At 45.8% G+C, this 24,775-nt stretch overlaps 2 protein-coding genes across 17 annotated transcripts in view; one reads left to right on the top strand and one right to left on the bottom strand.

The window, feature by feature from the left end:
• The first annotated feature begins 300 nt into the window (after positions 1 to 300).
• TMEM200B (transmembrane protein 200B) lies at positions 301 to 5,637 on the top strand. 2 transcript variants are annotated; one of them, XM_033113946.1, is made up of 2 exons: positions 301 to 393; positions 2,396 to 5,637. In XM_033113946.1, exon 2 carries the CDS (start codon positions 2,416 to 2,418, stop codon positions 3,337 to 3,339), a length of 924 nt encoding a protein of 307 aa, XP_032969837.1. In that variant the 5' UTR covers positions 301 to 393; positions 2,396 to 2,415; the 3' UTR covers positions 3,340 to 5,637. The 2 variants fall into 2 exon arrangements, with proteins under 2 accessions (XP_032969837.1, XP_032969836.1); XM_033113945.1 differs by lacking the exon at positions 301 to 393 and adding an exon at positions 1,680 to 1,814.
• Positions 4,898 to 24,775, bottom strand: part of EPB41 (erythrocyte membrane protein band 4.1) — a 150,338-nt gene continuing 130,460 nt past the window's right edge. For 8 of the 15 annotated variants that reach the window (XM_033113923.1, XM_033113922.1, XM_033113925.1 and 5 more), the window contains 6 exons: positions 18,084 to 18,533; positions 16,736 to 16,864; positions 11,762 to 11,863; positions 10,529 to 10,609; positions 7,856 to 7,960; positions 4,898 to 7,192 (listed from right to left, as the gene is read on the bottom strand). In XM_033113923.1, coding sequence (XP_032969814.1) covers positions 7,862 to 7,960; positions 10,529 to 10,609; positions 11,762 to 11,863; positions 16,736 to 16,864; positions 18,084 to 18,533 — 861 coding nt within the window. In that variant the 3' untranslated portion in view covers positions 4,898 to 7,192; positions 7,856 to 7,861. The remainder of the gene's footprint in view (positions 7,193 to 7,855; positions 7,961 to 10,528; positions 10,610 to 11,761; positions 11,864 to 16,735; positions 16,865 to 18,083; positions 18,534 to 24,775) is intronic. The other 7 variants (XM_033113930.1, XM_033113931.1, XM_033113932.1 and 4 more) reach the window with 3 other exon arrangements.

Below are 24,775 nucleotides of genomic sequence, written 5' to 3'. Positions count from 1 at the left end.
CTTCAAATCCCGTACGCACGCTCAGGCTGCGGAGCTTGGCAAGGGACTCTCGGACTCCGGTCTCAGTTTCCCCACGTGGGAATAGAGCCTTCCCGGCCCTTTGCGAATGACGTAAGCGGGGGACTAGGGTCCCCGGTCCTCTGGGTCACCAGGCGCGCACAGAGCGCTTACCTGCGACCCTCGGACCTGAGTTGTTGTTTTCTTCCAGTGGCGGAGCCTGGCGGGGAGCGGGCCAGACTGTACCCCCGGCTCCTGGTGGGCGGGGCCGGGGAGGCGCGGGGCGGGGCCCGGGAGGGGCGGGATCGGGGGCCCAGATTCCGTGGAGACCGCGGCAGTGCCGCGAGCCGTGGCGCGCGGACCTGGACTGGGACCACCCGGGCGCTGCGGCGCCAGGTGAGCAAAAATAGGGTCCCGGGGTTCGTTTCCCACTTTCCTCAACTTTTTGTTTGGCCCCGCCCTCCGGAAAGGCCCCGGGGTGGGCGGGAGCCGAGTCCTCGCTTTCCACCTCCCTCCTCCCGGCCAGAGTGAGGACGCGGGCGGAGTCGGGATCCCGGAGTTCCCGGACCTGGTTCCGAGCAACTTCCCGCGCGCCCTGGGACCTTCGGACCGTGTCTCCAAGTTTCGGCCTCCCTAGGGTTCCCAGCGTGACTCACGCCCTCCAGAGCCTCGGGGTCTCTGAGGCGTGTCTCCATCTCTCTGCACGCCTGCGGCTCCCTCCCCTCAGGGTCGCGCCGGGGCTCAGGGGTGACCTTTCCGGAGTTGGGGCTGGGGCGCCAGCTTTGGCCTGGGGCGGGGTGGTTACTTCGCCAGCTTGGGTCTGGGGAAAGGACTCCACATTCAGAGACAAGGGTGGAATGGGCCTCGCCTCCTGCCAGGAAGCTTCTGTGGTTGTGCCGAGAAGTGCCCAGCGCTGGGCTAGGTCCAGAGGCTCGGCGTCGGTCCTGGTGGAGCCCCCCGCCTTGGGTGGCGGTGTGACTCCGGCAGGCTCCTTTCTGGGCTGCAGATGCCTGCTATCTATGAAAAGCCGGCTGTAGACGCGGTAGACGCTGCGGCTCCATGCTAGGCCCTGAGATTTCAGCTCTCCTGTTGGAGGCAGGGATGGATGTCCTGCTTTGAGCTTCAGGGGTGCGGATGGGGAGTAGGTGGGGTAGCAAGGCCTCCTCCTCAGGGCCTAGGGGTGGGTTCCAGCGCTGGAGCTGTTTGGAAACCAGATTGGGGGTGTGAGGATGCACCACTGGACCGCAAGGTCCTAACCCTCCTCTCCTGAGGCTCCGGGCGCCTGGGAGGGGCCCCCCGTTTCCTCCCACACCCTCCCTTCCGTGGGGTCCACACCACACGCAGCTCTGTTATTCCTGCCTCGGCCCGGATCCAGTCTCCAGGCCGCAGGCCAGGTCGAACCAGCAGCCGGGAGGGGCTTCAGCGGGGCGGCCCGAGGCGGAGGGGCGGTGCTGCTCCGGCCGGGACGCGGGCCACTGAGGCCTCGGGCGGAGGAGGCTGGAAAGGAGGCCAGGCGGCGGGAAAGAGGGATGATTCATCCCGAAGAGCCCGAATTGGAAACGCTGCAAACTGGGAACAGCCTTGTCCCAGCCGACGGTAGAGCCAGGAGGGGAGTCCGCTGGACAAAACCCTGCGCCCGGCCCCGTGGCTCCCTGCCTCCTGCCCGCCAAAGCCCGGCTGCTGGAGAACCCGGCAGCCTCTTCCGCGCGGAGTTTAAAGAAATTCTGGGCAAAGTCGGCCGCTGATCGTGGTCAGAGCGGTCTTCCTGGAGTCTTGCTCAAGTCTCTCCTGCTGCAGCTTCTGTGCTGGCTGAGGAGGTCTGGAAGGAGGGGGCGGGTAGGAAGAGGCGGTAGTCAGTGACACCCCCTCCTTCCTACGCTGCGGTATGTGAAGCGCAGTAGGGGGAAGTGGGGCCCGCGAGCGACCCCAGCGGACCCTGGCGGTCTGCGCGCCACCTCCCTCCTTTACTACGGCACAGCCACGTGCGGAGGTGAGGTCGCGCCCTGGCAGGACTTACCCTGGAGGCGCTGCTGCTGGTGGCCCCACACCTTCCGAGGCCGGGTACCCGCGGGCTGGTGAAGAGGGCGCAGGCGGCCGGAGCCCCGCAGCCAACGATGCGCCAGGGAGCAGCCGGCGCCCCCCTCCCTCCTCTCCGCCCGCGGGCCGGGCCAACTCGGGCTTCTGCCGCGCAACCCTGGCTCCGAGCGCCGCTGCGGAAAACCGGAGTGGGGGCGGTTCCCCGCCTGGCAGCCCGGGAAAATCCGGGGGTGGCCGCCAGGGATCTCCAAGCGTCCTGGGCGAGGCAGCCCGATCTTCCTTCTCGGATTTGGTCCCCCATCCTAGCGCTCCGAGTCTAGGCCCGTCGGTTGAGTCCTTGCCTCCCGTCTTCTCTCCGCAGAGCGCCCAGACGACGGCAAGATGACGGTCGGGAGTCCGGGAGACTGCGGGGAGGTGCGGAGGAGCCCCGAGGGCCGCGTCGCTCGCCTGGGCCGCCGCCTGGGCCGCCGCCGGCTGCCGCGCTCCCCGCCGGAGCCTCTGCGGGTGCGGGCGCGGCTGCGGCTGCGCTCGCCGTCGGGGGCTTTCGCGGCGCTGGGGGCGCTCGTGGTACTGGTAGGCATGGGCATCGCGGTGGCCGGCTACTGGCCGCACCGCACAGGAGCCCCAGGGCCCCGGGCTGCCAATGCCAGCGCACCCCCCGTGAGCGAGCTGCGACGTGAGGGTCGCGGGGCCGGCCGGGCCCATGGCCCGCACGAGCGGCTGCGGCTCCTTGGGCCTGTGGTCATGGGCGTCGGTCTGTTCGTGTTCATCTGCGCCAACACGCTGCTCTACGAGAACCGAGACTTGGAGACGCGACGGCTTCGCCAGGGGGTGCTTCGGGCTCAGGCGCTCCGGCCCCCCGACGGCCCAGGCTGGGACTGCGCGCTCCTTCCCAGTCCCGGTCCCAGGACTCCCCGAGCCATAGGCTGTGCGGAGCCAGAAAGTTGGGACCTGTCCCCGCGTCGGGGTACCTCACCTGTCCCGTCAGTGCGGAGTCTGCGTTCAGAACCTGCTAATCCTCGCTTGGGGTTACCTGCCCTGCTCAACAGTTACCCGCTGAAGGGCCCGGGGCTGCCCCCACCCTGGGGTCCACGGACTCAGACTGGCCATGTGATTATCACCGTGCAGCCCTCTGGTTCCTGCATTGAACACTCCAAGTCTCTGGATCTGGGCCTTGGAGAGCTCCTGCTTGGGGCCCCAGCAGCTCGGGACTGTGCTCACCGAAGCTGGCCACGACTGGACCGCCTCAGTCTGGGGGGTTATGCCAAGTTGGGAGGAGGCGGGGACTTGGGGGCCCAGGTTTGAGGATCAGGCGACAACCTGCTATGAGGCTGCAGCGTGGACCATGGTAACAGGACCAGGAATCCCAATGTCTAGTAGATGCTTCAGTCACCTCCCAGACTGGGGAATGGATGCGCGGGACCCAGCATCCCGAGCTGCTAAGGCATCCTGAGAAATGGCAGACAATAGCCAACTGCACAAAGTTGCAATAACCTGGAGATAATGTGTTTTAATGTGGAGTCTGGAGACCAGCATGACTCAGCCTCAGGAATTCCTTCAGCCTCCAAGTGGCCTTAGCCTTGGACAGGTACCTGAGGCGGCTAGAGGTCCAAGCCAGGGTGATTGGGAGATGCACCTGGTGTCTTGGCAATCCCAGAGTGGTGGGCAAGGACCCCCTAAGACTTGGGAGGCAGGTTGAGATGTTACAAGCTGGGACAGGCTCTCTCCAAGGTGGCACTGGTGATGGTATTTGGACCTCTAGGAAGATGGGCAATAGGGTAGAATTGAGCCCCTTCACTGCCATCTGGGATGGGAACCCTTTCTTCCCTCAGCCATGCAGGGTACATCCCACTAAGGCTACACGACTGCCAAGCCTTCATGCTGAGGGGTTAGCCCCACCCCAAATAGGTCTGAGAAGCCCCCTTCTCTCCTTTGTCATGGTCTGTGCTGCAAAATCTCCCTCCAGTTGGCAAAAAGCATTCGCCAATTCTCAGAAATCCTTTTATACAACATTCAAGCTGCATTTTGGCCAATGTGGGTAGCTTACTTTAGAAAATGGCTTGAATTTGGGTCTAAAATTTCCCAAATTGCTGGTAGGGGAAGAGAACTTTAAAAGTTGATTAAGCCTCAGATTCAGTCCTTTTTTTTTTTTTTTTAAAGTTTATTGAAAAATGCAGGACAAGAAGCAAGACCAAACACGTATCTAAACACTACAGCCACTTCTCTTACTACAAAAGGCCAAAACAGCAGACCTAATTATTGCCTATTTAATCTAAGGATTTTGCCAATTTGATTCTGCTGCCATAGTTCCTATTTTGTCAAGAAATGTAAACAACTACTTGATATGATTCATAATTTTTAAAAATTTTACAAAGCTCCTTCATTTTTGTCACCAAAATAATACATTTGAGAAAGATTTGTAAAACCACCAGCCTGGGGCTGAGATCCTGGGCAGGTGTTTCCTATGAGCATTTCTCGGTGTTGGTCAGGCCACAGCTCTGGCTCCATTTCCCAAGGGGGACTGTTGTCCCCTCACCCTTGGCTGCCCTGCAGAACATATGGTGGGGGCCCAGGGAGGGGGACAAAGATGCCCTGACAGACCTCTGCAGCCAGGCTGTGTGGGCCCTCAGCTGATAAAATGCAGGTCTAGCTTGGTAGGTGGGTGGGAGGCAGAGACCTCATGTGGCTTGGAGGAAGTCTTTATTTCTCAAGTGAAATAAAAATAAAGTCGCAGTGAGAGTTGTTACTGTGGTGTGTCTGAGTCACTTTAAGAAAACTGCTGCCAAGTCCCCTCTGCATTTCCACCTGGACAGAGTCTGTTTTTCTTCTCTCTCTCTCTCTCTCTCTCTCTCTCTATCTCCCCCTCTCTCTCTCGCTCGCTCTCTCTCACACACACAGACAACTGCAGGAAGAAAAAAACCCAAACTATTGCCCAACCCCAGGATCTGGTACCAGAGAGGAAGGAAAGAGAAAGAGGCCTGGAAGGACACCCCTCGTGCTAGCTTGTCTAAATCATGGCTTCTCAGGGTTGGAAGGGCATTACAGATCTTCTGGTCCAATTTATAGACAAGGAAGCAGAGCGGAGAAGTGTACTGTGTTGGTGACAGAGCTGAGGGCAAGGTTTGGCCCGATGCATGGTCCCGTGCTCTGAAAGCTGCCACACTGATCTGGATAGCACGGAATATTCAGTCTGCCAGATTTCTAGTGCACTGTGCTCTCTTCCTTTTCCCCATCCTCTTCATTCCACAGGTTTTGGCTTTGGGAGTCATAGTAGCTTTTAGCAGGACAGCAGGCCACTGGGAAGTGAGCTCACGTTACATGCTTGTTTGATGTGAGCTGGACTTCTGACCTCACCACCACTCCTGGCAACACAGCCCGGGCTTGGGCATTACCCAGAAAACCCCACCATTTCAGACGCCATGCCCACAGGCTTTAAATCTGTTCCTGAGATAGGACAATCTCCCCAAGCCTGTCACACATCCCACCTGAGCTCTTCCCTGCCCTTCCCCAGAGAAAGCTGCCTGTTGGTTAATAACAACCTCACATAACTACTAAAAAAAAAAAATGCACGCATATGAAATCAGCTCAAACCAACTGAGTTCGTCTAAACAAAACTCAGCCAGGAGACACTTTGGACACGCCACTGGCTCCTACCGTGGACGACAGAGGCGTGAGACTTCTCTCTTGCTCACTGCCCGTAGTCCCCTGGGACTGCGGACTCTGACCCACTGTCTACCTCATGAATTCATTTCTGTCCTAGAATTAGGATTCTAAGAACTTGCAGGTATATCTGTTTGTGGGAAGCAAGCTGGAACATTAGAGAAGCCCTACTTAATAAAAATGCCCCCAAATATGTACCAGGAATGGTGGAATTGGGGACATCAGTCCTCTTCTCAAAACCAAAACAACACACAAAAAATTAAAGCCAAACCCACCATTAAAACCAAGCCTACAAAACCTGATGGGCGCAACTGGTGAGTGTGAATGAGCAGAGCTGGTGCTATACCCCTTAGCATGTGGGGTCTTGTGGGAAGGATGGCCCCTAAAAGCCAGTTCCCTTGTTGGCAGGCGGGTGCTAGTGGGGAGAAGACAGGTCAAGGTACACAACCTCCTGAGTCACATTCCTTCCCATCCCAGGATTAAAGAAGAGGCCCAGGGCAGTCACCTGGAAATACTTCTGAGCCAGATCTGACTGAGGTAAACCCCACCACGCCTGTGTGAAGTGCACACTCCCAGAACTAGAAAACCTTTCAAAAACCTCATTCACTTTCTTTGCCCAAATCACCACGAAACATGTGCCATTAGTACTTTTGGCCCAAAGTGCCTATTTCTCCGTGAGTTTTGGTCTCCTGAGATGGGAGGTGGGGGGAGCACTTAGCAGAGCCACTGCTTCTGATGAGGTAAAAGGGGAGGGAGGGTGGGAAGGTGAAGGCCACGGATCTGTTCAAACATTCACAGTATCAGATATATCTGAAGCAACTTCTGATGTCTTTGATCTAAAGAAGCTTCAAAAAGAAAGAACAGGAGGGAGGAAGGAAAAGCAATACTACATTCTTAGTAGAGGTCTCTGCCTCACCAAAATCACCCTCCATAAAGGGACAGGGACATTTTCCTGGGGTGTGTGTATCAGGGCAGCCACCCTGCCTGACATTGCGGTAAAGTCACGTCATTGGTTCTGAGAGAGGGCTGGTTTTTGAAGTTTCTGCTGTCATCCAAAGGGTATGAAACTAGGGGAGGAGCAAGGCAGCCCCAATAAGCTGGCTTTGGCCCCCCAACACAGCTGACAGAGTCTGGAGGATTTCCCAAAGAATTCTGTGGACGCTGTCAGTTTCTGGGTTGGAAATAAATCGGGAGAGGATAGGTTGAAGGGGTTACAAGTCACCCCATTAAAAAAACCAAAAAGCTCTTTAAAAACAGTCCATAGAGTGAAAAGTTGAACAATTTCTGGTATCACAATATAGAAAAAGGTATTCCAAAGGATCAGTGACATCTAGAAGATTCTGTTGGTATAAACTCCAAATAGAAAATGAAATTAATTTTCTGGTGGTTAGAATAATCTTGAAAGTCTGAAGTCTGACTATTGCAGCTTAGCTTCTTTGTCATTTTGCTGGTTTTCTCTTGGATGGGAGACGGGCAGGGAGTCGGGGGTAAACAGTTCCTAGAAGAAAGAGAAGCAAAGTTTTTAAATCCCGCAAAGGAGACTCTTATCCAGTCCCATTGCCAAGTTCTTGTGGCTAAAATGACAATCAAGGCCTGGGCAGTTTTACAGGACCTAGTCCTGCCTGGTGGTTGATAGCTTCTTCAAGTCATGTGCAAACTACTTTTAGGCACAAATTTATCTGGATCCCTGGCTCCCAAAAAGCAACTCCCCTGCTTCCAACTCTCTAGTTTGGTTATGGAACTTTAGCCATTTCTTCCCTGTCCTCCAATCGCCCCATTTCCAGACAGCCTGGTCCTCCTTTTCTTGGTTTTGTTCTCTTCCTCTGGGATAGCCGAGAGCAGAGCAGCAGAGAGAAGAGGAGAAAGGTGAGGTGGAGAAGCAGAGGGTTGCCTGAAGATTCAGGAGGTGCATGGGGATTGACACCCACGTTTGCTTGTACTGCTAAGGGCAGGAGGACACAGGGAGACCCAGCAGCTTTAGTTGGAGCCAAATATTTAATAAGCCCCTATGTCACCCCCATCAGCCGTTCCTGACTTCACGGTATCAAGCCCCAGGGTGGGCAGCGTTGTGGGGACGGTTCCCGGAATGGCCAGGGTTCCGTCCAGTGCTCTCTAGGCTGGGACAGCGTGCACCCTCCACCCCAGAAAGAAGAGCCCCTACCTGAGCTCATTCGTCAGAGATTTCAGTCTCCTGGTGAACAACCACCTTGGTCACTGACATGTCTGGGTGTTGCTCCTTTGCCTCCTTGATGGCCTGTACGAGGACCTGTGAAAGACAGAAAGGACACCCATAAGGCAGAAAGCAGCCGGCGGATGAAGGAAGGAAGGCAGAGGTCATGGGAGAGCATTTCTCTGGCAAACCGATCCTGTCTGCAGCACCAGGGCAGTTAGGCCACGCCAAGCTAATAATGACCCTGTCCACTCTATCCTACACAGGGAGGCTCCGGGACTGAAAACACAGAGACAGAGGAGGTTAAAGCTGCCTTCAAGGAATCAGGGAGGGGCTTCAGGGACAATGGCTGCACCTGCTTGGGCGGGTCTGGGAGGATTTACTGAGAAGTGAGTCTAAAGGACAAAGCAAAATCTGTGTTCAGCCCAGGGTAACCAGGAAGGAAAATAAAGACGCGTGCTACAAAAAGGAAGGGATGTGTTTGGCTAAAGTAGGGAGAAGAAAGGAAGGAAGAGTGGGAGGATCTATTACACGTTATGCACTGGCCTAACCACATTATTTTTATCTTCACACCAACCCAACAAATGAGGGAAGTATCGTTATTTCCATTTTATAGACGAGGAAACTGAGGTTCAGTGGTTAATAAAGTGCTTAGTGTTTCATAGCTTGTAAGTAATGCAACAGAGGTTTTAATTTAAGTCCATCAGACTTTCCTCTTTACCATACTGTCTTCTAGTTTTTTTGGGGGGGACCCTATTTTAGCATCTGGAGGCGTTTTGATCATTTTAGAAAAGCTAGCAGGAGTAGAGGGAAAGAGGAGCAATGATGCCACTCCTCTCCGTGGGCTGCAAGTCTCTGAGCCTCTAGCCCAGAGCACCCCAAGGTGGATGAGGCCAACAGCCTCCGGAGGCTGGTGGCATAGGGATTCAGAGACAGGCTCCCCGCCCCCATCACAAAGGACTTCAGCTAGATGTGACCAGCTGATTGTGACCCTGGCTCTGAAGAACTATCCCTGGGAGGGCCATGGAGGGGCAGGAGAAGGGAAACCCTCTTTTGGTCTCTTGATTCCATGAAAGCCATTCTTGGAACCACAGCCTCTACAGGTCTGCTCACCCTCTCTGCCCCGTTTTGCCCCACGCATCTGCTCGTGCTTCAAGGCCCAGCCCACGTCCTCCCTTTGCTCACTCCTGCCTTCACTCAGCTCTCTCTGAAAGCCCGCACCGCACTCCTCCTCCTGAACCGTCCTCCTCACCGTGCCTCCCTGCCCGCACCCTTCCCCGTATCCCTCAGTGCCCAGGAGAACTGAGGGAGCCTGGAGCACCTCTCTGAGCTATCAAGTGTGCCGGTCCCTTTTTCAAAACACCCCTGGAAGAAACCTATGATTATCTTTACTTTAAGGATGGTGAAGCTACATCTGAGAGAAGTAAAATAACTTGCTCAAGGGCATACAACCAATAAATTGTGGAGTCATGATTCAACCCAGGTCTGTCTCCCTCCAAATCCCAAACACCTTCCCTTCCCACTGCTCCTGCTGTCCAGCCCAGACTGAGCACAGAGCAGGGGCTCAAATCACACCAGACTGGGTGTGGGGTGGGGGGGGCAGGCTGGATGCAGCAGGACGCTCTGAGCTGAGGCACACAGGCTGCAAGGCCCCTCACTTGGGCTTTGCAGCGTTACAGCTGGGGCCCGGAGCCTAGCATTCTTAGCTGTAAGTCTCAACCCTGCTACCAAGGGAACTGCAGCTCAGTTTTCCTTTTTCTTTTCTTTTTTTTTAAAGCACTCAGCATATCAGCATAAAGGCCACAGAACTCTTGCTCCAGCGCTCCTGTCAATGATTCCAGAAGCATTTGCATGCAGTGTCTTCCACCCCCTCTGCTCTGCAGCTTTACTGTTCTAACCTCACCGCCTGCCAGAGCAGGCAGAGAACCGGGAACATTAATCGTGACCTTATTATTTGCTAATTGCTTGTAGCACACAATTAGCACCTAATTAATATAAAATCATAGACTTTTAGCACTCAGAAGGGCCTAGAAATTATCTAGATCATCCTACTCTCTTTAGGAGAGGAAAAAAAAATCAGAGGTAGAGTGATTTGCCCAAGGTCATACAGTAAGTTAGTGCTAGATCTAGGACAAAAATCAAGCCAAGCCTGTGTCTCCTCAGCTATGACAGCCCTTGGATAGAGGTCACACCTCCCTTTGTTTTGATACCATCGACTGTCTCCAGCACAGGTTCAGGTCCACAAGATCCCCTGAACAGCAACAGCTCCATTTACTTGGAGCCCACCCTGGGCCACACATTGTACATCCGTAACTCACTCGATTCTCGCAACAACCTTGAGAGGAAGATGCTAAAATGCCCATCTTATAGATGAGGAAACTGAGGCCCAGGCAGTGAAGAGCCAGAATATGGTGAGACCTGGGAGTTGAGCTCAGGTGTTTTGAGTCTCAAGGCCATGTTCTTTCTACTACACTTCTTTGCTTCCCCAATCAGCGGCCCCATCACAGAGGCCTCCAGAGTCTGATTCCCTCTGTCCCTCTTCTTAAAAGTTGGAGTAACCGAGGGGGCTCTCTGGAGGTGAAGGTGGCAGAGGAAATTTTTGCATCCATCCATCTTCCTGCCCAGGGACCCCTCCCAGGCCCAGAATCTCCTCAGCATTCGAACCTGATCATGGTCAATGTCGGCATCTCCTGTGATCACAATTCTCTTCTCAATCCGGGTCTCTGAAATCCCACCTTTTACAGTCTGAAACCATAGGGAGGCGGTCGTATGAGAAAGGAAGAAAACAAAGGAAAAAGAAACAGCAAGAGGTTATTCTGAAAGCTCCACTCCCAAATTTTAATCTGCTGTTGGGTATTGGATAGGATAGTTTTCTCACCTATGTGTTCAAAATCTTGGCTGGACCTGCTAAATGAGCATACTTCAAGCCCCTTGGATTGCTAAAATCTTTAATAAGTTAAACAGAAAGTCACAATTCTCTACTTATTTACTTTTCTCTTTTTCTTTCTCCCATATACTACAGAAATTGAGTAGTATCTGGGAGATAAAAAATAGATAGGTGTTTTGTTTTTTTCCTGTGTATTTTATTTGATTATTTTTGAGAGGAAAAAAAAATCAGAAAGCTGAAAAAAATGTCACACAGTTTGACATTGGGCTCTTTATTTTCATATTACTGATGTCAAGAGATCCTCCAATAATTCCCTCAGGGTGGGTAGGTTTCCCTACTTGACACATGAAGAAAACCAAGGTCTATATACATTAAGTAATTGGCTTCCGGTCAGCTGTGTGTCGATGAGCTTGGTCAGAAATCCAGATTTCTTACTGATAAGAAAATACATTTTCCTCTAGTGCTTCAGCAAACATGGATTATCCTTGATTTTCTGGGAGCAGTTCTAATTTTAGATATGTCCCTCTGGCCCCCATAAGCAATATTTTAATAATTCCAATATTTCAGCATCTAAACTATAGTTCCCATGGCCTTGATCCTGGCCATGACATAAAAATTCTTTGTTAGACCCCAAGTTCTGATTTTTAGCTTGGAAAATATGGTTGCATAATTAATACCAACAACGCCTGCCCTTAACCTGACATTTTAAACTTACCTCCATAGCCAGATAGGGGACTCACTGACCAAAGAAACAGACGGATGTGAAAAGAGAACACCACATGCGACTTGAGCAGAGAGCTAAGTAGGCGGGGACACTCTCAGGGTCTCCCTAGGCCTATTGCCAGGGAGAGAGAGCAGCAGGGCCTTTCCACCTGGGACACCTGGAATAACTTGGCTCAGTAGGGATGGAGCAGAAAATCCTTGTTTGGGGACTGGGGTCCTTCCTGCACAGAGACAGCAAGCTCGACATGCCACTGGGTTCCAGGAAGAAGTTCTGGCTGGCCTGTTACCTTGGTAATCTGAGTTGTGGTGGTGCTGCTGGTGGTCTCCGAAGTGATGGTCTGGGCTGACAGCAAGACTCCTGGGTCCAAGTCCCCATTGCTGTCCTCAGTCTGCAGGAGGGAAGGAAGCACACCCTGTGACCATGCCTCGCAGGAAGCCTTGTGGGCAAATATTGCAGAAGGCAGCTTTGCTCTTCAGCTGTACATTCTAAAGTGAAAGCCTGATTCCCTTACAGTGATCCCTTAAGTGATAACTAAAATAAATGACCTGGCAACAAGGCTCCTTCTAAAAATGTTGACTGGGCCCAGCTGCGCTTGGCATTGGGTCAGTGACAGAAGTGGGTCAGAAAGAGGCAGCAGAGTGCAGCCATAGGTTCAACAAGGGTGACAATAACTATGTACATGCGTATGACATATTATAGTACACAAATGGCTTTAGAACATTATCTTTTTTGATGCTCACAGAGCCCTGCAAAATAAACAGAAAGGGCAGAGACTTATTAGCACGCTCAGGTAAGAAAACTCAGGCTCAGAGAAGGTGAATGATTTGCTCAAGGACTTAAAACTAATGAGTGGCAATTGTCCTCTACAGATTTGGAACTCTTCACACACCACCCAAGGCAGGAAAGGTACAAACTCTTGGTTGCTAAGGCACGGGCAGGTTCTGAATCATAGGCTGAATTTTCCAGAAAGGACCAGGAAAGGTCCTTACTGAGACTTAAGAAACCAAGGAATCTCAGACTATCTTCTTTGAAGATGGAGAGGGGAGACTGGAGCAAATGAGATAGGAAATATCCCTTTAAGGCAGAGTGGAAGGAAATACACGTGATATCTCAATGACATTTCTGACAACAAAACTGTTATTGAAATGGATCCTCCTTATCATAGGAGGGGCTTAAAATATTTTAAATGCCAAGCTACACAACTAATCCACCTAGAGAACAAGGGCTGCGGCTGCTTCTTGTCTCTCTGGAGCTCACCATCTGATGACCAAAACAAACATACTATGATCAGGCTGAGAAATGACATTAGCAAAAAAGAGAGATGATTGACGGGGCCAAACTCAGCCTGATGAACAGTTATCAGTCATCGTTTTGGTGGTTAGCCTCGGAGCTGCTAAGAACCCCATAACCAAGATGGAAATAAATGAGACTAGGAAGATGGAGGCTGGCAGCATGATTTTCAGAGAATAATGACCTAAAATACAGGGATTGTACAGTGTCTCAGAGGGGTATTTAAAGAATTGCAATAATTTTCATAAAGAATCCTGCAGCAAAAACTGTGTTAGGTTACTATCTTTCTCTGCCTCTTTATATAAGTCATTTGTATTATAAGCAGAGGCCTCCAACTTTTTTTATGGGTAGGACCATATTTCATTAAGGCAAAACTTAGAGATATTGCGGGGGCGGAGGGGAAGGGGAGTGGAAGGGTGGAAGGAGGAGAAGAGAATTAGGAAGAAGAGTCCCAAGCTGGGTTCCCTTCCAGCTAGGAATCCGGACAAAACAAACAGAGGGAACATGGTCGTGTCACCTAAGTCTTCCACACATGCCACCATCACACCAGGTATATTATTGGCTAGGTCACTGACACTTTCTTCAGCCAAGACTCACTTATCTACCTTACATTCAGACTTAAGTAATATTTACTGTACTTCTACTATGTCCAAGCACATAATACAACCATCATCTCAATTATACCTCTCGATGTCTGAAGTAGGTTCCATTGTTATTATTTTTGATTATATATTTTTTATTTTTCAATTAGAGTTGGCATTCAATATTATTTTATATTAGCTTCAGGTGTACAGCACAATGGATAGACATTTTTATAATTTATGAGTGATCCTCCCGATAAGTCTAGTACCCACCTGGCACCAAACATAGTCATTACAACATTATTGACTATATTCCCTATGCTGTACTTTACATCCCCTTGAGTAGGTCTTATTATTATACTCACTGTATAGTTAAGAAAACTGAAGTCCAGAGCGGTTAAATAATTTCTCAAGGTTCTACAGTTAAAAGTGTTTGAACTAGGACCTAGTGCAAGAAACTTCTTGTCTGAAGACTGGGCTTTGGGTCCCAGCTCAAATAACTGGGCAAGTTATTCTGACTTCACTGAACTTTAGTTTTCTCATTTATAACAGGCAATACTGTAATATGTTCTCTGTCTCCACCATAGCATTGTTTCGAAGATGAAAAGAGATTACAGAAATAAAAGTATTTTATACATTGTTTTAAGAATACAAATTTGCGTGCCAGGAGGTCTAAACCTTTTTAAAGCGCTCCTTCTCCACTAATCCTGTGACTCTATCTTTCTCTACCTTCCTTCTACCCCCTCACTCTTCCCCTTTGGTCTCTGAAGAAGGTAGAAGATGGAAGAGATGCTGTTATGATTTCCAACTTACTCTTCCCACATCAGCCTTTCTTTCCTTGACCCTCTTACCAATGTTTCCTCGAAATGGTACTGTAGCTTTGACAGTTGCTTATAAAGTTAAATATTCATTTTTCCTGTGACTCAGCAATTCCACTCTTAGGTGTTTACCCAAGATAAGTGAAAACATATGCCCACAGAAATACTTGCACATAAATATTTATAGCAGTTTTATTCATATTTGTCCCACTGAAACAAATTCAAATTGTCCATCAACAAATGAAAGGGTAAACAAATTGTGGTATATTCACACAATGGAATACTATTCGACAATAAAAAACAGTGAACTATGGGTTTATATAGCATGGATAAATCTGAAAAACATGTTCAGACACAAAAGTGTGCTACTGTATACTTCTATTGATATGAAATCCAAGAACAGGCAGAGCTAAGCTACGGTGACAGAAATCAGACGCTGCCTAGAGTGACAGAAATCAGAGGCTACCTAGAGGGGTAGGGATTGACTGGAAAAGGCTATAAAGAAAGGAATTATGGAAATGTTCTGTATCCCAAATGTCTTGATTATACAGGTATACATATTTGTCAAAATCAATCAAATTGAACACTTAAAATCTGTGCATTTCACTGTATGTAAATTTGACCTCAAGCACACATACGCGCACACACAAACAGTAAAACCCTATTCTGGTTCTCCATCTCCTCACCACGTGTCCTAAAGTGTGGGACTTGTGAAAGGAAGAAAAAAAAAGATTCCTGGGCTTACTTATCTGGCAAGATAACAAAAACAGAAGTAGAAATACTTATAGCAAATAAGTAAATAATAACAATAGCAAATGATTACTGGTCTTTAATATGTGTCAGGTACTTATTTCTGCACGATATTTACACCATATTGCACTATGCTTTCTCATTTACCAATTTGTCACACAGATTATTCCCATCAGACGTTTTGTTTTAAATAGCTGCATAGAATGACCTTAATTGGATGTACCATAATTTATTTCATCTGTTTCCTGTTGATGGACATTTAGGTTGTTTCCATGGTAGTGACAACTTAAAGGGCTCCCTCCCATGAGCAAGTAATTCTTTCCTACATCCTCTGGCTAATAGTGCGCACAATCTTAAAGTAATTTCCTATTCCTTCCTTTTTCCGTCCCCTTCCCTGCCAAGTCCTATTCATTCATTTCTGTCTCTCTTGATACAGCTCTTTCTTCTCATTTCCTCAGGCTACACTTCATTTCTTTGCAAGTATCTCCCCAGACCTGCTCCAGGCATCCCCCCTACTTGAATATATTCAGCACACAGCTCTAGGAATCATCTTCCAAAATCATTGCTTTAATTAGGCCATTTTATCACCACCGTTCAAAAACTTTAAGCAACCTGTCACTATTTACCAAACTCAAATTTCACACTCTTGACCGTGAGAGGGAGAAGGGGGAAGCATTCTAACATTAACCGAATGTCTATGAATACATCAAGCGTTAGCTACCATTTCAGATATGATTTCACTTAATCCTCCCCCAGATCTTGCAATGGGAGGTAGTATGATCCCCATTTTACAGCTGAGGACCCGGAGGCGTAAAGAGATCAGCAATTTGTTTAAAGTTATCCAGCTCGTCATCCTGCAGGCCTCGGCCAAAACGTCTCCTCCTCAGAGAGGATTTTCCTGACTATTTTAATCCCAAGTAACAACCTTTCATGTAATCCCATATTGTCTAACTCTTTATTTTAGTTTCTTTATAGCACTTATCACTGTCTGAAATTTATACATTTATTTATGTGTTTTATTGCCTGTCTTCTGATTATAAAGTAAGTTCCAGACGGTAGGGCCTGTGTCTACCGCGTACACTGCTTTGGCCTGATATATGAAAGCTCAAGAAATAGTGGTTGCAGGAATGAATTAACAGCTAAGTTTATAGAGGGAAAAGTTTTTCTTACCTTTGACTTTTGTGGAGTAAAAAAAAAAAAAAATATGGGAAAGAAAAACAATTCCACATAAGCAACCCTAGCTCACTCAAATGACCAATAATGAAGAAATTTTATTGAAAGTAGGAAGCAAAAGTTTTAAATTCTTATGTGATTTAAATTAAATTTAATTGTATTAAATTGAGTACGATTCTTATAGCTGTTATGTATGCTTTCAGGCCTGGTGCTCAAGTGGATGCAATACGGTACTACGTCTTACACAATCTTCATAACAGAATCCTGAGGTAGATATAGGTACTAACGTCACTCGGGGAGGAGGTGGGGTGTGGGCTGGGGTATCAAGGCTCAGAGATGTTCGGTTACTTGCTTAAGTTAACAAATGGAGAAGCCAGGACCTGAACTCAGGTTTGTATGACCCAACGCCCGTGCTTTTAACCATTACACTACGCTGCCTTCCCTAAGTGGATTGGGTAAACATAGCAATCAGATCCAAGGCCATTTTCCTTTTAATAAAGTAATTTGGGAGATCCCAGATCAGTGATGTCTTCTAAAAAGAACCGTGCCAGAAAAGCCTAGCACGATTTGCAGCAAATGATTCCAAACCCTGTGAAGGAAGGTCGTTTACTCCAGTCCTTGGTTCTGAAACCTCAGACTGTGTCCTACCTGAGCAGCCTCGTAAGTGATGGTCTTGGTCTCAGTGTGGACAATGGGGACGTCTTTGGTTGGGATCTCACTTTTCACAGCATTGGCAGAATCTGAGATGGTGACAGTTTGAGTCTTCACCAGGGGAGGCTGTGAAGCAGTAAAAAAACAGTTACCAGAATCTTTTGAAAACTGGGGAGAACTAATCTTCTGACATTGATCTGATCAAAGTGATAGTTCTAATCAAGCAAAGGCCTCGCTCAATCTCTGCCCAACACTTGGACACTGTTCCAAAGCAGCTCGGACAAGGTGTCAAATCATGAGGGATATTAAAGAACAGCATTACTGTAATCACATTCATATGCCTAATGGAAAGCTATAAGATCAGACAATTATGATTGGTGATATAAAAAAACTATGGACTGACCTTCAGAATTTGAATATGAAACTATTTGCCAAGTAGCAGTCACTTTTGTTGTCCTTGTGACTGTACCATTAAGAAAATCAGCCACATTTCCTCCGCTAAGTACAAATGGCACATGAAACAGCAGTGGCATGGAAATGCATTACCCTGGAATTCATTAACTTCTTTCAAATCAATGTCAGATGTTCACTGTGGAGTTACTGAGAAGAAACAGTATTTGGAAACTGGAAAGAAAGTAATCAGTTCTACCACCACCTGGTGATTAATCTCAGAATTTCAGAAGAATGAACATTAGTGGAATATCAAAGGCTTCTTGTCCATCAGTTCATCTTCCCCAAGATATAAATCACCCTAAAACCACCAGTTGATTGTGATAAAGTTAAGTGGCCATCCACCTTAGCATAGGAGATTAGTGCCTATGATCACAGAAGCCCGTGGGAGTGGGGTCAGTGGAGTGGCGGGCTGTGCTGTGTGGCTACACAAATAATTATTCGGAGCCTGAACTCTCACAATAAAATCAGTGACCCCTTTTAATTAAGAGTGTTTGAATTTTTGAGCATGGTCTCAGAACACTGTAGGCGCCTCATCACAGAAATCTCATCAATTCACCTCTTCACATAGCAAGGAAAAGAGGAACACACACCAGCTTCATAAAGATGAACAGCTGGAATTTACCCCCAAGGGTCTTGCTAAGTCATCAGGGGAGAAAGCAGTTCTAAGCCATGGGGTTAATTACTCTGAATACATTTCTTTATAGTAATCAAGGGCTTCAGTTTTATTCTGTGATTTTGAAGAAAAGCAGAGGCTGCTACCCTCACCACCACCACCACCACCACCACCACCACCACCACCACCACCACCACCACCACCACCTCGTCCACAGAACAGATCAGGCCCTCTCCCAAAGTGAGTCACTTAGACCTGCATCATTGAATCAGTTTCTACCTGGAAACTTCGAATGAGGATGGGGAACTGGCTACCCACACGAGAGTCAAGAAATGATCCATTTTGCTTTCCAAGGGGCTCTCCTGGTGGAACATGTTCTTCACTACTCTCTGCCATTTTGTCACCAAGTTGCAGCTGAGAGGAGGCTGGTGATACTGAGAACTGTAAGGCACTGGCCTGCTCCTCCACTCCCACACATTCCCCACTGGGGCCTCTTGGCATTTCCTTAGTATCAACATAGCCAGCGGCCCCTTGCTCCTTCTCTTCTGTCTCCTTGCTGCTTATGGAGAGGGAGCCAAAGTCAAAGCTTTTCGGAGACTCCGACGGGGTGGTCATTTGGCTCTTACTAGGCATTAATGAATGCGTGGGGCCCTCCCCTTCAAAGTCAGGCTTGGTAGATGGCCCCTTGGTCACGGCAGCCACCTCCTCAGTGCGAATGCCATTTACATTCTACAAACAAATGAACATATACAGAAGCAAGAAGATTAGGAATAAATGGGGAATATAGTGAACTCTGAGAATCAACAATGATTTTTAAGAGGCCTCAAAAATATTAATACTCATATAAACCAAGAATCTTAGTTCCTCAGGTGGTCAAAGGGAAAGACTGTTGTTCACTAAACATATCAGCAGCTCAAGCAGTTCCAGCCTTACTTTGGTCCTATTTCTAGAACTTTGTGAATCTGAGAAGTAATTTCGATGTCCCTCACCTAGTACCAAGCACTCTGCATTACTATGGTCTCTCCTGTATAATACATACTCCTTATACTTAAAGGAGTATTCCTAAATACCCAACTCATCACTATACACGGGCACAAGGCGTTTGTGAGTCAATCAAAACATATTGAGGGGCCTGCTCAGGTTGAAAACTGTTCCCTATCTCCAAGCCATATGTATCATCTTACTAGCGCCTAATGGAGAAACTGAAATCTGGTCTTTGGTTGGCAGGGCTATAGAAGACGAGCACATCAGCACAGACCTAATCCAATCATCGCCATGAGTTAAATCTAATTACCAAAAACAGTGAAACATTTCTTTGTAAACAGAATAAAAATGACCCAGTAGCCGAGAGATATTTCTTCACAGATCAGTGACACATCTTCAACCCCTAAGAGAACACCTAAATTCTGGAAACACAGTTTCCTCCTGAGCTAAATGCCTCACATCACAGGTAAAACAGACCAAACATAAGTACTTCCAGGAGAACATGGATGAGAAGAAAACGTCACAGAAGAGGGATCTATTCCTAAAGTTTAAAGAAAGGTGATGTAGGTGAAAGAAGACAAGCAACTCACACTAGTAGGAAAAGAAGATGAGCCATTTGAAAAATGAACAATCTAACAGAAGCCAAATATCATGAAAAGTAACATCTGCAAGTGCTCAACAGAAAGGTGTACATTTGCCAACCTAGGCCTGAAATTTTGGTAAGGTCAATTTACCATATTACATACCACGGAGGAACTTAGTAACAGAAAGGGACTCTTTTAAAAAGGTGTTCCTGGTGTAAATGACATATGCTTGGACCAGCTTGCACACTTTACTACTCAAATCATGTTATATGTATGATATTAAAAAAACAATCACTGCTGCTCCTTCACTTATAAACGAGCCGACACTGTGATGAATATAAACCAGTGCTCTATGGAGGCAAGAAAAGATGCAGTGTGTTCAAGAACTTCAGGCCAGCTTTTCTTCTAAGCCATCTTGAAACAGTCAAGAGCATATCAAAGTGGTACAAGCTGAATTTAGAGTAGGCAGGTCTGTCAATGACTGATACTGAATATTACTTAGGACATGAAAAATGGTGAGAAATGACAACAGAAACTTTCTGCAGATGTATCAGAGATACATAAAATATTCTTGCTAAGGGTATATGAATTTCCTCATACTTAAAAATGAGAATAATACTTGGTTTGACTCAGAGGGTTCTGAAGACCAAATACAGTAACATATCTGAAAGCACTTTGTAAATTCTAAAGTACCATATAGATTCACTTAATTCGATTAACATAATTTGAGCACCTGTAATATGCTAGAGCCTGGAGGACACTGAATGAATTTGTTGTAATATTATTAACACACTGTACTTTCTAGGGCACTTTTCTCACCATTTCTTTTGAGTTAAACAAGGTGTTATAGAGCTATCCAAAAAAAAGATCAGCTGGTTATAGATAAACAGGTTTTCTCAAATTGCTATATGCTAGGTCTAGCACTGTGAATAGCATATCCAAACCCATTCACATGGAGAGGAATTTCATGGCTTCCCCAAATAAGTATTTTTTTCACAACTGAGAAGGCTGATTAATAACCAAGAAAATACCTAAGATAATCAATCAAGTAAGAGCCAATTTTATATCGGTCTTCTTGAGTGACCAAGAAGCTATTTGTGAATTAAGAAATTACTTAGGTCAGCACCACTTGGCCCAAAGTTACCTACTCCTGAGTAAAATTAGATAGATCAATCATTTTTTCCCCCAAAGCATACACAGAGGACTCAAGATAATAGCTGTAGCCACAGTAATATAAATTCAACATATATTTCCTGATCACCTAATATGTGTTAATCATTGGAAATCAAAGGAAAACATAACAGTTGGGTTAAATCATCACTTACAGCACTCTCATATGGTCAAATCAACCTCTCCAGTTGGCTCTGTTGCCCAGATTTCTTGGACTTCACAGCCAACTACTTTCTGGACATCCTCCCAGGCATATGGAATGCAATATGCCCGACACTAAACTCATCTCTGCTGCTGCCTGGACCCGCTACCCCACCCTCTTCCATCATTTCTAAGTCGGTAAATGGCCCCATCCTCCACCCCGTCTTCCATGCCAGAATCCTGAGAATCATCTTTGATGCCTTCCTTACACTCATCCACTACCTCCCATAGATTATATCAAGTAATTTCTATTCTATTTTAAGATCCCCCTTATCTATCCACTTGTTTCTTTTTATTTTTTCAATTCAGTTGACAATCAATATTACTTTATCTTAGTTTCAGGTGTACAGCACAGTGGTTAGACATTTAGATAATTTACAAAGTCATCCCCCGATAAGTCTAGTACCCACCTGGCACCATAGGTAGCTATTACAATATTATTGACTATATTGCCTATGCTGCACTTTACGTCCCCGTTTCTGCTCGTTTCTATCACCACATTTACTATCTTCATTCATGCCCCTATAATCTTCATTTCATGCCCCACTCAGCTTACTACTAATACCCCCAAGTTTTTCTTTTTTCCTTTCTTCTTTTCATTTCAAACTTTCCTTGAATATGTCCTCTACTCTGCTGCTAACGTCTTTATTTCTAAAATGAAACCTTGAAAATTCCATTTTGCATCTTAAAACCCTTCAGTGGTTCTTCATAACCTTCTGGTTAAAGTCCAGACCTTTTAGTAAGACCCTTTAGAAAATACTTTAAAACATGAATCCTACCTCTTTCTCCAGCTTCACACTGTTATACCTCCACACATATCCTTCTCTCCATTAATTCAAAACTATTTGCAGTTCCTAGAACAAAGCATGCTTTCTTTTGCCTCCCTGCCTAAATACTGTTCCTTCTGCCTGAAAGTCCATGCTCAGCTCAAGCATCAGTTCTGAAAGTTTGCCCCTGGATACCTAACATACGTTTAGATACCATTCCTCTTTTGTTCCCATTGCACCCTGTCATTACTGGTCTAACCATCAGTCTTTTCCATTAGACTGTGAGCTCCCTGGGGGATAAGCACTTACTTAGCTATGCTACTTAGCTATGTTACTATGTACTCTCTTGTACAGTTTTGGCACATAATAGATGTTCAGTAAAAACTTGCTGAAAGTGAACTAAATAATTCCAGGTGACTGGAGAACTTCTGCTTTGCTTTGTGCTATTCAGAAACTGAAAAGGCATAGAAAGAACATAAAAAGTGGTCCACTTGACCAGACCCATTGTTTAGTCCAGCATTTTATCAGTAAAATAAGAGGAAAACTAACATTATTACATGTTCACATGTGCCAGGTACTGTGCTAGTCACTTCAACATGTTTTCTCATTTAATTTGTTACAACTTCACTATGAAGTAGTCACCATGTCTATTTTATAGATGAAGACATGGAGAGGTTAAACAACTTAGAACTAGTAAGTGATGGAGCTAGTATTTAAACTCAAGTCAGTCTCTGATGCTAAATCATTTCTTCCCATGATAACAGGAAGGATTTCAAGTATGACCAAAGGACATGTCCACCAAATGTGACTATTTTTGAGAAATACAAAGATTGTCCAAAGTCCTCTTAGCAGAGTCTCATTTTAGTGGCCAACACTAAGATTTAATGTGATTTAAAGGTGTTAATTCAGATGTTACTTGTCTGGACTAATGGGGGATCTATAACAAAGATGCTACAATAGAAAGATCAGCTACCGTGTTTCCCCAATAATAAGACCAGATCTTGTATTAAGGTTTGCTCCAAAAGACACGTGAGGGCTTATGTTCAGGGGATGTCATCCTGAAAAATCATGCTAGGGTTTATTTTCGGTGAATCACGGTAGCTGCCTATGATTCATATAAGGTACTACAAGGCCATATAGTTGGTTTTAAGAACATGAGAAGGAAGAATGTTAGTCAAATATTTAATTGAGCAGAAACATGATTTCATTGAAAATTCTCAATTTTATTTAAAAAGTCAATGGTTCCTGCTAAGGATGATAATTCAGCATTTTTCTTGGAGGGGGGAGAAACAAGGATTTTTTTTCTAAAGGCTTTCTCTTGAAAATTATTTATTCAAGACATTACGTCTCAGGATTATCAACCCTGTGTATGTATGTGCCTTTGTGAATGATAAATTACCTCTCCCTTGAATTAGAGATTCCAGATATCATTAAGAGCAGGATATGTGTGTTTTATAGGTAGTTTGCTGCCATTTCATTAAATGCAATGTAGAGTATTTTTCTTTTCAGGTTATTTTTGGAGCAACAGATTTACATATTTGAAGAGACTATTGAAAGAACCACAGTTATGCTTAAAAATCTATCTTATCCTATTTGCATCACAATGGAAATGAATCCTGAAAAGCTTTCTAAAATTTTGCTACATAAGCCAGAGCCATATAAGTTTTTTTCTGGAGGGCCTACATAGTAATTTCCCCCCAACACATTTGATTATTTGTTCCTTGCTTAGTGAAGACCAATTTTACCTTTGGGTAACAATACGAAAACAGATCCTTTTTTTCTGTCCAAAAGAAGAAAAAAACCTGCTATTGTTTCATTGTTATCTTTCTATATATTAAAAGTCTGGGCAGGCAGATAAGGACCCAGTGAACACCAACAGCATTACTGCTAGCCTTGCCATGTGACGTCACGGAAGTACTTTCATCTGAGGACCATGATTAGACGTTGGAATGAGGAAAGAGGCAAAAATGCTAACTTCAAAGACTTAACCCTCCTCTGGATAATGTGCTATGTTTTATTTCTTATCCATTTTAAAAATCATCAGATTTTCCTATGTGTATAATTATACATACGAAAAAGACCTTAAGGTATACTAAAATGTCACTAGTGGTAGGACTGCAGATAATTTAATTTCTTTGTTTTTCTGTACTTCCTAACATTTCTAAAATAAATATGTAGTGCTTTTTTAACCAAAAATGTTATTAAGTTATTTTATGTAAGCTTTTGTATCTGGTTTCATAATGAAGTGATCTGTAACACCTGAAAAGTCTGGTAAACAATTTATGAAGGAAGTGCTGATAAATACTTCATGTCCTCCGAGCCTTTAAAAACAGTTAAAAATAAACCTTAACAGTTTCCTAAAAGAAAAAGTAGTTAATGGAAAGAATGAAGAGAAATGTCAGTAAGTGGTAAATAGTATAAAAATTCTTTTTTAAAGGAGAATATAAAACCTTAGTAATTTAGTGAGTGGATTCTGAAAATCAAAGTCAGTGATAATAGACAATATATTTGGGCAGAAAAGAAATAGCTCAAACTTAAGGTGCAGCTTCATTATATTTTGTTTAATGTTTTCTAATTTAGAGATGGCAGGGACATTCTCAGGAATGTAAATAAAAATATGGTTGTCTGTGATTCATTTCCTTAGTAAATTTTCTTATTAGATAACCTGCCTCTGAAACAGTAAAGACACTTAAAATTATCACTCTTGCCAAAGTCATGGTAGCAACTGAGAATATAAAATATTAAAGATCGAAGTATCCCAAAACTTGATCTGAACAATAACTCTACATTAGTGATCTATATTATAGACCAACACTATTATACCTCACATGGGAATTACATATATATTTGGTCGAGTGCTTTGTACCTCAGGCTGAAAGATCTTGTTTTACTGAAATCAAGTATAGACTTCAAAATGAATTAGGCAAATTCAATAAACAGTTGTTTAATTGCCATCTCAGAGCAGAAACCTCTTGTAGGTGATTCTGGGCTAATGAAAGAAAGACATGATCCCATCTCCAGGGTACTTAGATTTAGCTGAATAAAGATACTGACAGTGATATGTACAGATGTCAGATAAATATGTTTGCATAATAAACTCAGTGCCACGTCGTGGTTGTGGCAATGGTGGGACCTTGGGGAGAAGGCAAACTTTTATCAGAGCTTTATTATACTTAATTATGGTGTCTTGTTATTTTTTGTGCCTTCTCAGGTATTATAATGTTATACTAAGCACTGAAATGAACCAGTCAGCAATGTTATTGAG

Source organism: Rhinolophus ferrumequinum, chromosome 9, assembly GCF_004115265.2.
Source record: "Rhinolophus ferrumequinum isolate MPI-CBG mRhiFer1 chromosome 9, mRhiFer1_v1.p, whole genome shotgun sequence".
In the NCBI taxonomy this organism is placed as follows: domain Eukaryota; kingdom Metazoa; phylum Chordata; class Mammalia; order Chiroptera; family Rhinolophidae; genus Rhinolophus; species Rhinolophus ferrumequinum.
Note: the sequence above shows the minus strand (reverse complement) of the source record. Positions and strands in the feature narration are given on the sequence as shown.

Excerpts from the sequence above, each read along its gene's own strand:
- TMEM200B (XM_033113946.1), top strand. The coding sequence starts at position 2,416 with ATGACGGTCGGGAGTCCGGGAGACTGCGGGGAGGTGCGGAGGAGCCCC.